At 51.8% G+C, this 14,886-nt stretch overlaps 1 protein-coding gene across 1 annotated transcript; it reads left to right on the plus strand.

Moving 5' to 3' along the window:
• Positions 1–173: 173 nt before the first annotated feature.
• On the plus strand, positions 174–9,819 carry ZNF583 (zinc finger protein 583). Its single transcript, XM_045580379.1, has 6 exons — positions 174–251; positions 2,929–3,039; positions 3,979–4,135; positions 4,908–5,003; positions 7,634–9,153; positions 9,391–9,819. Exons 2-5 carry the CDS (start codon positions 3,031–3,033, stop codon positions 9,130–9,132), a joined length of 1,761 nt encoding a protein of 586 aa, XP_045436335.1. The 5' UTR covers positions 174–251; positions 2,929–3,030; the 3' UTR covers positions 9,133–9,153; positions 9,391–9,819.
• Positions 9,820–14,886: the final 5,067 nt, after the last annotated feature.

The following is a 14,886-nucleotide window of genomic DNA, read 5'->3' on the forward strand; positions in this document are numbered from 1 at the left end:
GCGACGGGAGCCAGAGGGGCGGGGCTAGAAGAGGAGGTGGAGCCACCGGCGCGCCCCCAGCCTGCGGTCCCAGGATGCACTGCGCCGCGTCCGTTTCTCCCTGGACTACACTTCCCAGCGGCCACTGCGGCCGGCGGCTCCCCCGAGCGCCTTGGCCCCTTTGTGAGTCCGCGGTCCCGCCCCGGCCCCGCCGGCCCCGCCCCGGAGCGGAGATGCGGGGCCCCCGGACCCGGCCCGCCGCGCGGAGGGAGGTACCCGCTGGGCGGGGGGAGGCGGGGAGCGGTCCGCGGGCCGGGAGCAAAGTGGGGGCCGGGGTCACCGAGAGGCTGTGATGAGAACGAGTGTGTCAGTGTCAGACTGTGTGTGTGTGCATGTGTGTGTATGTATGTATGTGTGTGTGTGTGTGTGTATATGTGTGTGTCCCTGTGAACCCTGTGGGTGTGTGTATATGTGTGTATATGTATGTCTCTGTGTGACCGTGTGGCTGTGTCTGTGTGTCTGTGTGTCTCTCTCTCTGTGTATGTATGTGTGTGTGTGTCCTTGTGTGAACAGTTGGACCCTGTGTGTGTCTGTGTGTGTCTGTGTGTGTATATGTGTGTATATGCGCATGTGTGTCTCTGTATATGCATGTATATGCGTGTATGTGTGTGGCTGTGGCTGTGTTCGTATATGTGTGATTATGCGTGTATGTGTGTGGCTGTGTGCGTGTCTGCGTGCGTATATGTGTGTATATGTGTGTGTATGTCTGCGTGCATATATGTGTGTATGTGTGTGTGGCTGCGTGCATATATGTGTGTGTGTGTGTGTGTGTGTGTGGCTGTGTGTGTGTATATGTGTGTGTATGTGTGTGTGTGTGTGTGTGTGTGTGTGGCGCCGAGGGTGGCCGGTGTGACAGGGGCAGACAGTGGGCCGGGGCCCCTGTGCCCGGGGTCTGGGGTGCGGGGGGGAGGGGGCGATGGGCCTGAGGGGAGGACACAGGGCCCAGCCCTCCCCCCGGTGCAGGTCCTCCCCCGCGGGGAGACCCACTGTGCGCTGAGGGGTGAAGGGCAGCCTGAGCGGGTGCTGGGGCAGAGGGCGGGCAGAGGGTCCCGGGGAGCAGGGCTCCGCGGGGCCCCAGCTGTGTGTCGGTGTCGGAGGCCTTGTGACCCCAAACCTGGGTGCTTCCCGCTGAGGGAGCTGGGTTCCTGGGAAAAACTCCTCTAAAAATGTGATTCTGGAGAGAGAGGGGGGGGGGGGGAGAGAGGGAGGGAGAGACCTGTACCCCTTACTGATGCCTTCATCGGTTACATTAAAAACATTTTTATCGATTAAAGTAGGGGTGTCGAACTCAATCAGAGAAGGGGCCAAAATCTAAAATCCAGCCTAAATCGCGGGCCGAATGGTTTACTGAACAGTCACAAACTGTCATTGTGATGGAAACGCAGCGGAGTGCAGTGATGACAGCGCGGTGCGGGCCACATTGCAAGGCCTGGCGGGACGGATTTGGCCCGCGGGCCTTGTGTTTGACACATGTGGATTAAAGAGACGAAGGGAGAGGAGAGAGAAACATCCATGATGAGAATCACTGGTCAGCTGCCTCCTGCACGGCCCTCCTGGGGATCCAGCCCACACTCAGGCCTGTGCCCAGGGCCAGAATCACACTGGGACCCTTCAGTCCGCAGGCCCACGGCCTGACCACTGAGCCACACCGTTAGGACCGGGAATGACCCCTGATGAAGGGGTTCAGTGACCCCCGTGTGGTCCCTCACGGGGAAACTGCTCGGGAAAGTGGAGAGAGGGGTTTCGGGGGGCAGCTGGCCCTGAGCCTGGCCCTCCGTCCTCCAGGCCACATGCCCCCCTGATGCCCACTACACAGCTCCCCTCATCCTTGTAGGAAGGGTGGGGCCGTGTTTGCCTTCAGGGTCACCGCCTGGCGGGAAGGTCACAAGTCAGACCTGGAGCCCGGCCCGGTGGCTCAGTGGTTGAGCGTCGACCTGTGAACCAGGAGGTCACGGTTCCGTTCCCGGTCAGGGCACAGGCCCGGGGTGCAGGCTCCATCCCCAGTGTGGGGCGTGCAGGGCGCAGCCGGTCAGGGATTCTCCTTCATCATGGAGGTTTCTCTCTCTCTCTTTCCCTCTCCCTTCCGCTCTGAAGCAATAAAAATATATTAAATATTAAAAAAAAAAAAAAGTCGGGCCTGGATTCCAGTGGACTCAATCGCTCGTTGCCATGGAGCCTTGAGTAATTCCCCCGAGGAGCCAGCCCTCCCGTGCGAGAGCCGTTCCGAGGGGCAGGCACTGGCCCCGCTTAGCACCACAGACGCGGAGCTGGCCGGTGTGGCTCAGTGGATAGAGCGTCGGTCTGCGACTGAGAGCTCCCAGGTTCGATTCCGGTCAAGGGCATGTACCTTGGTTGCGGGCACATCCCCGGTGGGGGGTGTGCAGGAGGCAGCTGGTCGATGTTTCTCTCTCATCGACGTTTTTAGCTCTCTCTCCCTCTCTATAAAAAATCAATAAAAAATTATTTATTTTTTAACATATTTTATTGATATATTTTTATTGATATAAAAATCAATAAAATATATATTTTATTGATTTTTTTTACAGAGAGGAAGGAAGAAGGATAGAGAGTTAGAAACATCGATGAGAGAGAAGCATCCATCAGCTGCCTCCTGCACACCCTCACTGGGGATGTGCCCGCAACCAAGGGACATGCCCTTGACCGGAATCGAACCTGGGACCCTTCAGTCCGCAGGCCGACACTCTATCCACTGAGCCACACCGGTTTCGGCAATAAAATACATTTATAAAAAAAAAAATAAAATAAAGCGCGGGGGGAAGAGTTGTGCCCGTCAGGTGACTGACTCCGGGTACCCCTAATGGGCGCCGTGGCGGGGTGAGGGGGCGGCTGTCCAGGCTGGTGATGCAGGGTGCCCTCCGCCCTCCCCAGCTCTCCGTTCCCCGGACCCTGTCCCCCCGCGGGAGCGGAGCCTGAGGGAGGCCGGAGCGCTGCCCGCCGTCCGACCGTCCGTCCGTCCGTGGGCCGAGAGCCATGTCCCAGGTAAGGAGCGTCCGTCCTCCCTCCCTCCCTCCCCAGGCTGCAGGGGAGCACTCTGGGTCTGTTCTGGAACTCACAGCCTCCAGAGGCCCCACCACCCTCATCTTCTCCAGTCCGGCGTCAGGGCGTCCCCCACAGCCCAGCGAGCTTCCTCCTCGTCTCGGCATTTAAATAAAACATGCATACCTTTATTTCAGAGGGGAAATGAAGGGAGAGAGAGGAACATCCGTGATGAGAGAGGATCATCGATCGGCTGCCTCCTGCACACCCTCTCCTGGGGATGGAGCCCGAAACCCAGGCAGGTGCCCTTGGCCGGAATCGAACCTGGGACCCTTCAGTCCACAGGCTGATGCTCTACCCACTGGGCCACACCGGCCAGGGCAGCATCTTCATCTTTATTCAAGAAATAGCTTGGTGCCGCCGACGGCTCGGGAGCTCTCCAGAGGCCATGTGTCTGTGACTATAGTTTACCATATAATGCAATGATGTGAAATCGGGGGAGGAAGATGATTTTCATTTAGGGAAAAAAAAAAAAAAAAAAATTCTCCCTGCCCTGGCTGGTGTGGCTCAGTGGATAGAGCATCAGCCTGCGGACCGAAGGGTCCCAGGTTCCATTCAGGTCAAGGGCACATGCCCGGGCTGTGGGCTCGAGGCAGCCGATGCATGATCCTCATCACTGATGTTTCTCCCTCTCTCCCCCTCGCCCTTCCCCCCTGAAATCAATTAAAAAAAAAATACATGCACTGACCACCAGGGGGCAGACACTCAGCGCACAGGCATGGCAACATGGAACAGACTGATGAGTCTCAGAGGGAAAGCGGGTGGGGGACGAAGGACCAAGGATCTTCGATGCACACCAGAGGCCCGGGGCACGGATTCGGGCACCAGCGGGGTCCGAGGACCAGCAGTGGAAGCGACTGAGCCCTTCCCCCTGCACGCCAGCTGGGCAGAGGTGTGCTGATGCCGTTCCAGGACTCGGTGACCTTTGGGGACGTGGCCGTGGATTTCTCTCCGGAGGAGTGGGCACGGCTGACCCTGGCTCAGAGGAGTCTGTACAGGACGGTGATGCTGGAGAACTACAGGAACCTGGTGTCGCTGGGTGAGGTCGCCCCGCGGTCCAGACCCTGCCCGCCGGGCCCGCTCCCTCACGTGCGGTTTGGGAAGCCCCTGGTCCACCTACCGGGTTTCTCGTCCCCGTGCTCCCCGAAACAGGCCGAGTTCTGTGGGGCTGGCAGCTTCCTCAGACCCTCCCTACGACTTCCTCTTCCTTCGATCCCTTCCTCTTCCTTCGATCCCTTCCTCTTCCTTACCTCTGTCTCTGATGCCCCTGCGTCCCCCTCTCTCTCTCCCTCTCCCTCTCTCTCTCTCTCTCTCCTTTTTAAATATATTTTATTGATTTTTTTACAGAGAGGAAGGGAGAGGGATAGAGAGTTAGAAAAGCCGACGAGAGAGAAACACCGACCAGCTGCCTCTTGCACACCCCTCACCGGGGATGTGCCTGCAACCAATGTACATGCCCTTGACCGGAATCGAACCTGGGACCCTTCAGTCCACAGACCGACGCTCTACCACTGAGCCACACCGGTTTCGGCTTTTATTGATTTTTTTTACAGAGAGGAGGAGAGAGGGATAGAGAGTTAGAAACGTCGATGAGAGAGAATCATCAACCAGCTGCCTCTTGCACACCCCCTACTGGGGATGTGCCGGCCACCAATGTACATGCCCTTGACCGGAATCGAACCCGGGACCTTTTAGTCCGCAGACCGACGCTCTATCCACTGAGCCACACCGGCTTCGGCCCCTCTCTTGAGGACCGAGGTGCCTGATCTGACCTCAGGGCCCGGCTCACGCCCCCTCTGCTCCTCCCACAGGAGTTTCCATCTCCGAGCCGGCGGTGATCTCACTCCTGGAGCGAGGACGGGAGCCCTGGACGGCGGGGAGGGCCGGGCCAGGAGGCACGGGCTCCGGTGAGTGAGGGAGCGGGGGAGGCGGAGGCCATGCCGCAGCCTGAGCTCTGCCGTCCGAGGGTCCCGCAGCCACTGGTCTCGTCGGGGGCTTCCTCAGAGCCCCCGGCCTGGGGCACACGTCGCGCCGGCTTTTCGCACAAGGTCCCCAGCGTCTGCTCTCGGTGTACGTGCCCTCGCGGGTCCCCTGGGCCTCGCCTTGTCGTGCTGCACGAGTCTCTCCAACACGGGAAAACACCCAGGCACAGCGAAGCCCCTATGCCTTCCTTCCGTCACTCATTTCCTTTTTTTTCTTTTTTAAAAATATATGTTATTGATTTTTTACAGAGAGGAAAGGAGAGGGATAGAGAGTTAGAATCATCGATGAGAGAGAGACATCGACCAGCTGCCTCCTGCACACCTCCCACTGGGGATGCGCCCGCAACCCAGGTACATGCCCTTGACCGGAATCGAACCCGGGACTCCTCAGTCTGCAGGCTGACGTCTGTCCACTGAGCCAAACTGGTTTCAGCGTCTCTCATTTTTTTTTCTTTTTGGTTGAAGGATTGATTCATTTCGTTTTTCATTATTTTACTAACAGTGCTGAGCGTCTTCTCATGAACTTATTGGCCATTCATATATCTGTTGTGAAGTGTTCTATTTAAAAAATATATATATTTTTTTTTATTGATTTTTTATAGAGAGGAAGAGAGGGATAGAGATTTAGAAACATTGATGAGAGAGAATCATCAATCAGCTGCCTCTTGCACACCCGCTACTGAGGATGTGCCCACAACCAAGGTGCATGCCCTTGACCGGAATCAAACCTACAATCTCTCCACTGAGCCAAACTGGTGTTGGCTCTCTTAGCAATATTTTATAGTCATTCAGTATAGTGGTTTAAAAATCTACAAAAAATAAATAAATTTGTGAGTCTTATTTTTGTATGCTATTATAAATAGAATTCTTAAAAACTCCCATCTTCCAATTACTTGCTGCTAATATTCAAGAATGTAAAGTGATTTTTATATTAACTATCTTACAACCTTGCTAGATTCATCCAGTAGTTGAGCATTTTCTGCCTAGACAATTATGCCATGTGCCAGTAGTTTTATTTCTTCCCTTCTGTTCCTTATGCCTTATTTTTCTTGTTATTATAATGGCTCCGGTCTCCTGTACAGGGTTGAAAAGAATTGGTGAGAGCACATATACTTGCATTGTTCTCAGTCTTAAGGGGAAATCTTTCACCATTAAGTTCATGTTCATTTGCTTAGATGCCTTTTCTCAATTTTAGGAAGTTGATTTCTATTCCTGGTTTGCTGAGAAATTTTGTAAATATAGTAAAATACTCTTTAGACATCTGATTTTTCATCTTTAATCTGCTGATTTTTTATACATTAAACCAACCTTGCATTCCTGGGATAGACTATACTTGGTCATGATTGTGCTTTCCTATTATTTTGGATCTGATTTGCCGTAATGTTATTAAAGGTTTTATATGTATGGCCCTAGCTGGTTTGGCTCAGTGGATAGAGCATTGGCCTGTGGACTGAAGGATCACAGGTTCACTTCCGGTCAAGGGCACATGCCTGGGCTGGGGCTTGATTCCCAGTAGGGGGCGTGCAGGAGGCAGGCAACCAGTGAGGCTCTCTCATCATTGATGTTTCTGTCTGTCTCTTCCTCTCTGAAATCAATAAAAATGTATTTTTTTTTAAAAAAAGGTTTTCTATTTATGTTCCTGTGCTACTAGTACATTGGTGAACCATGATTGGAATGTTGGGCTGATTATAAAAGTGGTGAGAAACAATCGAGAAACATGGATCAGAAGAGAAGGTGATTTGATTGGGGAATGGAAAGGGAGAGGCAGATGAAGGCCTGTGGCAGGTTAAAACCAAGAAATTTCAGACAAAATTACTTCCATCCAAAGGCATCTCAGCCTCAGGGATGAACTGGAAGGTTACGTTTGTTTGGAATGCATCTCGTAGAAAATGATATTCCGGAAGACATTTTCCAGACTGCGAACGTTACACCACAGAGCCCATGTCCAGCCTAAGGCAGCTAATAGTGCCTGGTGTGTCTTTGGGTCTGGGGATCTTACGGAGATATTTTAGCCACTCCGACATTATGAAATTAGTTTTCCTAAAAATAATGAACATAGCCCTAACCGGTGTGGCTCAGTGGATAGAGTGTCGGCCTGCAGACTGAAGGGTCCCAGGTTCAATTCCGGTCAAGGGCATGGACCTTGGTTGTGGGCACATCCCAGGTGGGGAATGTGCAGGAGGCAGCTGATTGATGTCTCTCTGTCATCAATGTTTCTAACTCGCTATCCCTCTTTCTTCCTCTCTGTAAAAGAACTAATAAAATATCTATTTAAAAAAATAAAAAGTAAAAATAATGAACATATCTTGAATGCAGGATAAACTGAGGCAAAAGAAGAAGGGTATTTGGAGACTGTTTTATATATATATATTGTGATTTTAAAATAACCTCTTCAGTATTTAATTTTCCTGATAGTTACCTTACTGATTATATATGAATTTATGTCCTTAGTCAACTCTCTAAAGTTCTTATGTATTATATTCACTGATTTTTGTTTTAAAAATTATTTTCTTCTGCATAAGCACAAAAGACTTTTTTTTCTTATTATTTTTTAGAAGGGGAGCATGCCTTTAAAAACAGTGAATTTTCATCAACGCAAGTCATTCATGAAGAATCATCCAAAGTAGCGACAACAGGAAGAAGCCATCTTAGTTACAGCCTGGATCACCCCAGTTTGATAGAAGACCTTAAGAGTGGGGGGGACTGCTTTAACAACAAGTTGCAAAGCAAGGAGGCCCGTCTTAGTCAACCGATCATCACTCATCAGGAAATCCTTTCTGAAGGTCAAAGCAGGGACTGTGCTAAATCTTGGCAAGCTTTCCACCAGGACGCAATATTTGCCATAAAACAGAGTTTCCCCGCCAAAGAGAGAACACACAAGCGTGAGCCACAAAAGAAGAGACTCCGGGGAAAACCGGTTGACCTGAAGCCCAAGAAAGTCCTCGTGGAAAAGAAGCTTTTGAAGTGTAACGAGTGCGAGAAGGTCTTCCATCAGAGCTCGTCCCTGACCCTGCACCAGAGGATCCACACCGGGGAGAAGCCCTACGCCTGCCTGGAGTGCGGGAAGACCTTCAGCCAGAGCGCCAACCTGGCCCAGCACAAGAGGATCCACACCGGGGAGAGGCCCTACGAGTGCAAGGAGTGCAGGAAGGCCTTCAGCCAGAACGCGCACCTCGCCCAGCACCAGAGGGTCCACACGGGAGAGAAGCCGTACCAGTGCAGCGAGTGCAAGAGGGCCTTCAGCCAGATCGCACACCTGACGCAGCACCAGAGGATTCACACCGGGGAGAGGCCGTTCGAGTGCGTCGAGTGCGGGAAGGCCTTCAGCAACGGCTCCTTCCTCGCCCAGCACCAGCGGATCCACACGGGGGAGAAGCCGTACGCGTGCAGCGTGTGCGGGAAGGCCTTCAGCCACCGCGGCTACCTCATCGTGCACCGGAGGATCCACACCGGCGAGAGGCCGTACGAGTGCAAGGAGTGCCGCAAGGCCTTCAGCCAGTACGCCCACCTCGCCCAGCACCGGCGCGTCCACACCGGGGAGAAGCCGTACGAGTGCCGCGTGTGCCGCAAGGCCTTCAGCCAGGTCGCGTACCTGGACCAGCACCAGCGGGTGCACACGGGGGAGAAGCCCTACGAGTGCGTCCAGTGCGGGAAGGCCTTCGGCAACAGCTCGTCGCTGGCCCAGCACCAGCGGAGCCACACGGGCGAGAAGCCGTACGTGTGCACCGAGTGCCGGAAGACCTTCAGCCAGAACGCGGGCCTCGCCCAGCACCAGCGCATCCACACGGGCGAGAAGCCGTTCGGGTGCGACGTGTGCGGGAAGGCCTTCAGCTACAGCGGCTCGCTGACCCTGCACCAGAGGATCCACACCGGGGAGCGGCCCTACGAGTGTCAGGACTGCAGGAAGGCCTTCCGGCAGCGCGCCCACTTGGCCCATCACAGGAGAATCCACGCGGTGGAGTCTTTCCTGAGTCTCTCCTCCTCCTCCTCCTCTTCCTCCTCCTCGCCCTCCATGTCCGGTCATTTGCCAAAAGCTATAGGTTTTATCTCCTAAATACGCCTTGAGTCTCACTCCTTTTTAAAAAAATATATATATATATTTTATTGATTTGTTTTTACAGAGAGGGGGAGGGATAGAGAGTTAGAAACATCACTGAGAGAGACACATCGATCGGCTGCCTCCTGCACACCCCCTACTGGGGATGTGCCCACAACCAAGGTACGTGCCCTTGACGGGAATCGAACCTGGGACCCTTCAGTCTGCAGGCCGACGCTCTATCTACTGAGCCACACCGGCTAAGGTGAATCTCCTTTTAATCCTTTCCACTCCATCCTCTTCATCCAGTGCACAGTAGTCTACTTGACATGGACTATGGAAACAGCTTTCTCACTGGTTTACTGCGTTTACCACTCACGTTGTCCTCTGTCACACTGCAGACCAACCCATTAAACATAGTTTGATCAGATCGCTCCTCTCATTGAAAGCCCTCGGAGGCATCCTCTGGTTTGTAGGTGGACGCCCTCATTCCTCAAGAGAGCCTAAGCGGGCTCCCTCCGACACCTTGTTCCAGCCTGCCTTACGGAGCCTCCTTGTGCCAACATCCACCTTGCTCTCCGAAGACTCATCCAGAATGAGGCACTCATGCCTGCGTCAAATAGATCTTGGTTCTAATCCTTGCTCTTCCATTTTTTAGCCTTCTAAATTCGGAGAAACATTTTGTCATTTGTAAGCTTCCGTTTTATGTCACAGAAGTAATAATGGCACTGCCTCGAAAGTTAAGGCCGGCCTGCTCGGTGGTGACAGCATTGGCACTTGGACTGAAGAGCCGTGGGTTCAGTTCTGGCCAAGGGCACGTGCCTCAGTCGCAGGCTTGAGCCCCAGCTCCGGTTGGAGCATGGGCGGGAGGCAACCAATCAATGTGTCTCTCACATCCGTATTATCCTCCATCTCCCCCTCCCTTCCACTCTCTCTCAGAATCAATGGAAGAAATATCCTTGGGTGAGGATTCACCACAAAAATGTTAATGAGAACGTTCAATGAGATCATGCATGTCAGTGGCCCAGCAGAGTGCCTAGTAGTCTCTAAATAAACCGTAAAATGAAAAGATACTGTGGTATTCAAAGAAAACATGACGACCTAAACAATTAGCTGAGAAATAGCCACAGCAGCAGCAGCTCCCGTCTCAGAGAGGTTATAGAGATTTTTTTATCAGGAATAGCAGTTGTTCTGAAGGTGGGTGACCTGGGTATCTATTTTTTTTTTTAATGTATTTTATTGATTTTTTACAGAGAGGAAGGGAGAGGGATAGAGAGTTAGAAACATCGATGAGAGAGAAACATCGACCAGCCGCCCCCTGCACACCCCCCACTAGGGACGTGCCCGCAACCAACGTACATGCCCTTGACTGGAATCGAACCCAGGACCCTTCAGTCCTCAGGCCGACGCTCTATCCACTGAGCCACACCGGCTTCGGCCATTAATTCTTGTATGTGCGCTGACCGGGGGAGAACCCATACCCTTGGCGCATCGGGACTAGACTCCAACCAGCTGAGCTCCTCGGCCAGAAATGGCATGCGTTCAGGGGGCTTCAAACTACGGCCCGCGGGCCACATGCGGCCCGCAGGAGTCTGATCCGGCCCGCCAGGTTTTTTGGGCAGTGAGCGCAGCCGAGGGGTTACAGTAGGAATTAGTAGTTCATATAGTCCGGCCCTCCAGCTCTCTGAGGGACCGTGATCTAGCCCCCACTTTAAAAAGTTTGAGGACCCCTCGGCAAGAAATGGCATGCGTGAAATGAAAAAGGAGTCTGAACACCTGCAGGTGGGCATGCATCTTCCAGTTCACCACCGTTCACACCACGCCCTGTTCCCTTACGTCTGACTTGCCTTACCCTTCATACCGTGTTCTCTTTGAGAAGACAGGCAATGCGTTGGCCACCCCACGTGGATACGGGCACAGAGAAAATGGCGCAAGTTCATAGAGGGAGGGTGAAAGACTTGAGCAGATGTTTATCCTTCTGCAGGGAAGACTCAGTGTGACACTGATGTTAGCAGGCCCCAAATTTCACCCACAGGTTCCTTGTACCTAATGAAACCCTAGTGAGAATGTCTTATGGCTCAGAAGACTGTCTCTGTGAGCACACACACACGCATTCCATCAGATAAACGTAATAAAGGTGATGTTTCATGCCAGTGGCTTAACAGGATTGGCCAAGTTGACTCGCTCTGCATAAAACGATCCACTCCTTGTATCCATTCACTTAAAAAAAAAAAAAAAATATATATATATATATATATATATATATATATATATATATATATATTATTGATTTTTCACAGAGAGGAAGAGAGAGGGATAGAGTCAGAAACATCAATGAGAGAATCATTGATCAGCTGCCTCTTGCACACCCCCTACCAGGGATGTGCCAGCAACCAAGGTAGATGCCCTTGACCGGAATCGAACCTGGGACCTTTCAGTCCGCAGGTCGACGCTCTATCCACTGAACCACACCGGTTTCGGCTCCACTCTTTTTAAAAAAATATATTTTATTGATTTTTTCAGAGAGAGGAAGGGAGAGGGATAGAGAGCTAGAAACATTGATGAGAGAGGAACATCGACCAGCTGCCTCCTGCACACCCCCGACTGGAATCGTACCTGGGACCTCTCAGTCCGCAGGCTGATGCTCTATCCACTGAGCCAAACCGGTTTTGGCTCCACCCACTTTTTTATCCAAATGTGAAACTGTGACTAACGGACACCATAACATACTTTATAGAGCGAGAACCATCTTCCTAAGTGGCATGAGATGCAGAGGCCTCACACACACACACACACACACACACACACACACACACACACGTTCTAGGTTTGATTGTGTCAGAACTTTATTGAGTACAGAGTCAGAGACAGTACAAACAAAAGGTTTAAACATCAGAATTAAAGGGAATCATTATCCCATGAAATTCACGGTAACACACAAGTGCTCCCACAACCACTTAGAAAACGGCACTTCCCCCCTCAATGGGCAGAGCAGGACGAGGCAACAGGCGACTGAACGTGTGGCACGCAGCGAATCACAGCAGGATCACAAGAACTACAAGGTAAGCCAGCGGGCTATTGACACCGCAAAAGCAAAGGAAAGGAGATGCTTCCATGTGCCGGGCGAGGAAAAACGAATTATGTGGCCTTCTGTGGACGGCAGCTTGTCGACACCAGAATTCTCATGGGCCAAACCGAGATTTTCTTCTGCAGTTCACACACCACACACAGCGCATCTCCCAACAACGGCGAAGGCACCAAGCAAGCTCAGGGAAGGAGGGTCAGGAGGAATAGCTAGACCAGGCAGAACTCGACTCATTCAAACGTTAAAATCCTAGCCTTGCAGAGGCTCTGGAACACAGGGAGAGTCAGTCTTACCCGATTTCCTTTACTAAAATTGGGGGGGGGGGATCCCCAAATTACATAAAAACATGCCAGCATCACTGAAAGAGGAAAGTGATGCCATCTCACGTCACACAGACTGTAGAAACGGCAGTGAGGCCATGCCGAACGAACATGCCAGCCTCTGTGGTGCGCTCTGCCCTCTGGTTAAGAGAGGCACAGCAGAGAGCGCTTAGGCAGAAGAAACTGAAAAAACCGGACTAATATAACCCAGCCCGGTGGGCAGGATGTCACGGGATGAAGGTGCTTAAAATTCCCCTAAAAACCCTTCGTCCTAGATGCCTGTTTGACTAGCGAAGGCAGGTTGGCCATGTCTGTTCAAGCGTCTTATCTCCTGATCTACAATACCAATCCACCCTTCAAAAATACTGGCGAAACCTCCCAAAAGCACGTGCAGGCGCATGTTCGTGGCAACACTTCCTTACGAAAATAAACCCTGGACCCACAGGGCTCCCTGCCCTCGTCGCTGAATGCTTTGAGAGATCTGCACTTCTGGTGAAGATGGAATTCGAGGGAGGAGTTCGCCTTCCCACCTGAAACACTAACAGAATACACAACACCTTGGTGCTTGAAGAGGCTGGTCCCTGGGCAGCGAAACAGGCCCCTGGGGAATGAGTGAGGGGAACACCGGACCATGATTTCCCCGAGGAACCACAGGCGGTGTTTCCAAAGCCGTGTGTGTGTGTGTGTGTGTGTGTGTGTGTGTGTGTGTGTGGTCCGAGGGGAGGTCATGGGACTGGGTGACCAGAAGGCTGGGGTGGGTAGGGTTCGCAGGATAAAGTGCCTGAGGGCTCTTTCGGGGAAAACAATGCAGACACCTGCAGCATCTTCACTCGAGTAAAAAACTTAACTTTTAGCTGCATCCTGAACGGGACGCGCATGCATGGACATCACCTGACGCTGAGAAAAGGGCCACAGCGTTAGGAGGAGAAAGAGACAAATCCACAGTGGCGAGACTGTGACATGCATCTCTCAATAGGACACGCAGACAGAAAGTCAGGATACTGCACACCTGGACAGCACAGCTGAGAACTCGACCTAATGGACACTGGAAACTCCTCCACCCAAGGGCAGAATGCACATTCCTTTCAGATGCACAAAGCACATGGTCCGAGACGGACCACATGGCAGGCCTTAACACTTGTCTCACGTTAAAAAGGGTTCAAGTCGTACAAAACGTTTTAGTGACGAGAACGGGTTACATTCACAACAACAAAGATAGTTGGAAAATCCCCAAATATGCGGACCCAAATAGCCCGGTTTTTAATGACCCATCGGTCAAGAGGGAAACCAAAAAAGAGAAAATAGAAAATATTTGAATGAAAGAACACAGAATATCAAAGGTTTAACATTGCTTAAAAGGAAACACTGCGCTAACTGCTAAGGTACAAAACGCTCACAACAGCGACTTCAATTAACACCCCACAATTTAGAAAATGAATAATAAACACCAGATTTAGCATAAAATGGAAATAGTAAAAATAAAAATAGATCTTGCGAGATTTTTTTTTTTTTTTTTTTTTTTGAGAGAAAGGAAGGGACAGAGGAAAACATCAATGGGAGAAACATCGGTCATCTGCCTCCACGAAATGCCTTGACTGGGGATTGAACCTGAAACTCAGCTGTGCGTGTGCCCTGATTGGGAGTGGAACACGCAACCTTTCTGGTATATGGAATGACGCTCCAACAGACTGAGCCACCTGCTTATGCTTATTCTACAGAAGCGATGTGACAAATTTAAATGAAAAAGAAAGCCACCCTTCACAGATACAGTTTTCTGCTGGCTGTCATTCAAGTCCGAATCACACATTCCATAGTGTCGGAATGGGTGTTTAGTTACATATGGGTGTTTTCAAAACTGGCTTCTGCAGCCTGGCTGGCGTGGCTCAGTGGGGCGAGCGTCGTCCCAGGCTGCAGGGGTTCGCTGTTTCCATTCCAGGTCGGGGCACACGGCCAGCCTTTGAGGCTTGATACCCAGGAGGTAGGGGCAGGGGGGTGCAGGAGGCAGCTGACAGATGTTTCTCTCTCGTAGACGTTCCTATCTCTCCCTCTCCCTTCCCCTCTTTGAAATCAATAAAAAAAAAATTTTTTTTTTTTAAACAGCTTCTGCAGAGAGGAAATGTACAGAGAACCATCCAACTGTATACAACCAATTTACAGAAAAGGAGAAGTACTGATTTTGTCTTAGGTTTGCTGCACAAGCCAGGAGGAGACACAGCCATGACGGTGAACAGTTCACAGGAGAAGGTCCTGGTACGGAGATCCGGGGGTTTCCCGTCCGTCTGTCCGCGGTGCCAAAGCGAAACACCACCCGCTGGGTGGCTTCAGCGAGAGAAACGCGTTCCTCCGAGCTCCGGGCCCGAGTCCCGG

This window comes from Pipistrellus kuhlii, unplaced genomic scaffold, assembly GCF_014108245.1.
Source record: "Pipistrellus kuhlii isolate mPipKuh1 unplaced genomic scaffold, mPipKuh1.p scaffold_m20_p_123, whole genome shotgun sequence".
In the NCBI taxonomy this organism is placed as follows: domain Eukaryota; kingdom Metazoa; phylum Chordata; class Mammalia; order Chiroptera; family Vespertilionidae; genus Pipistrellus; species Pipistrellus kuhlii.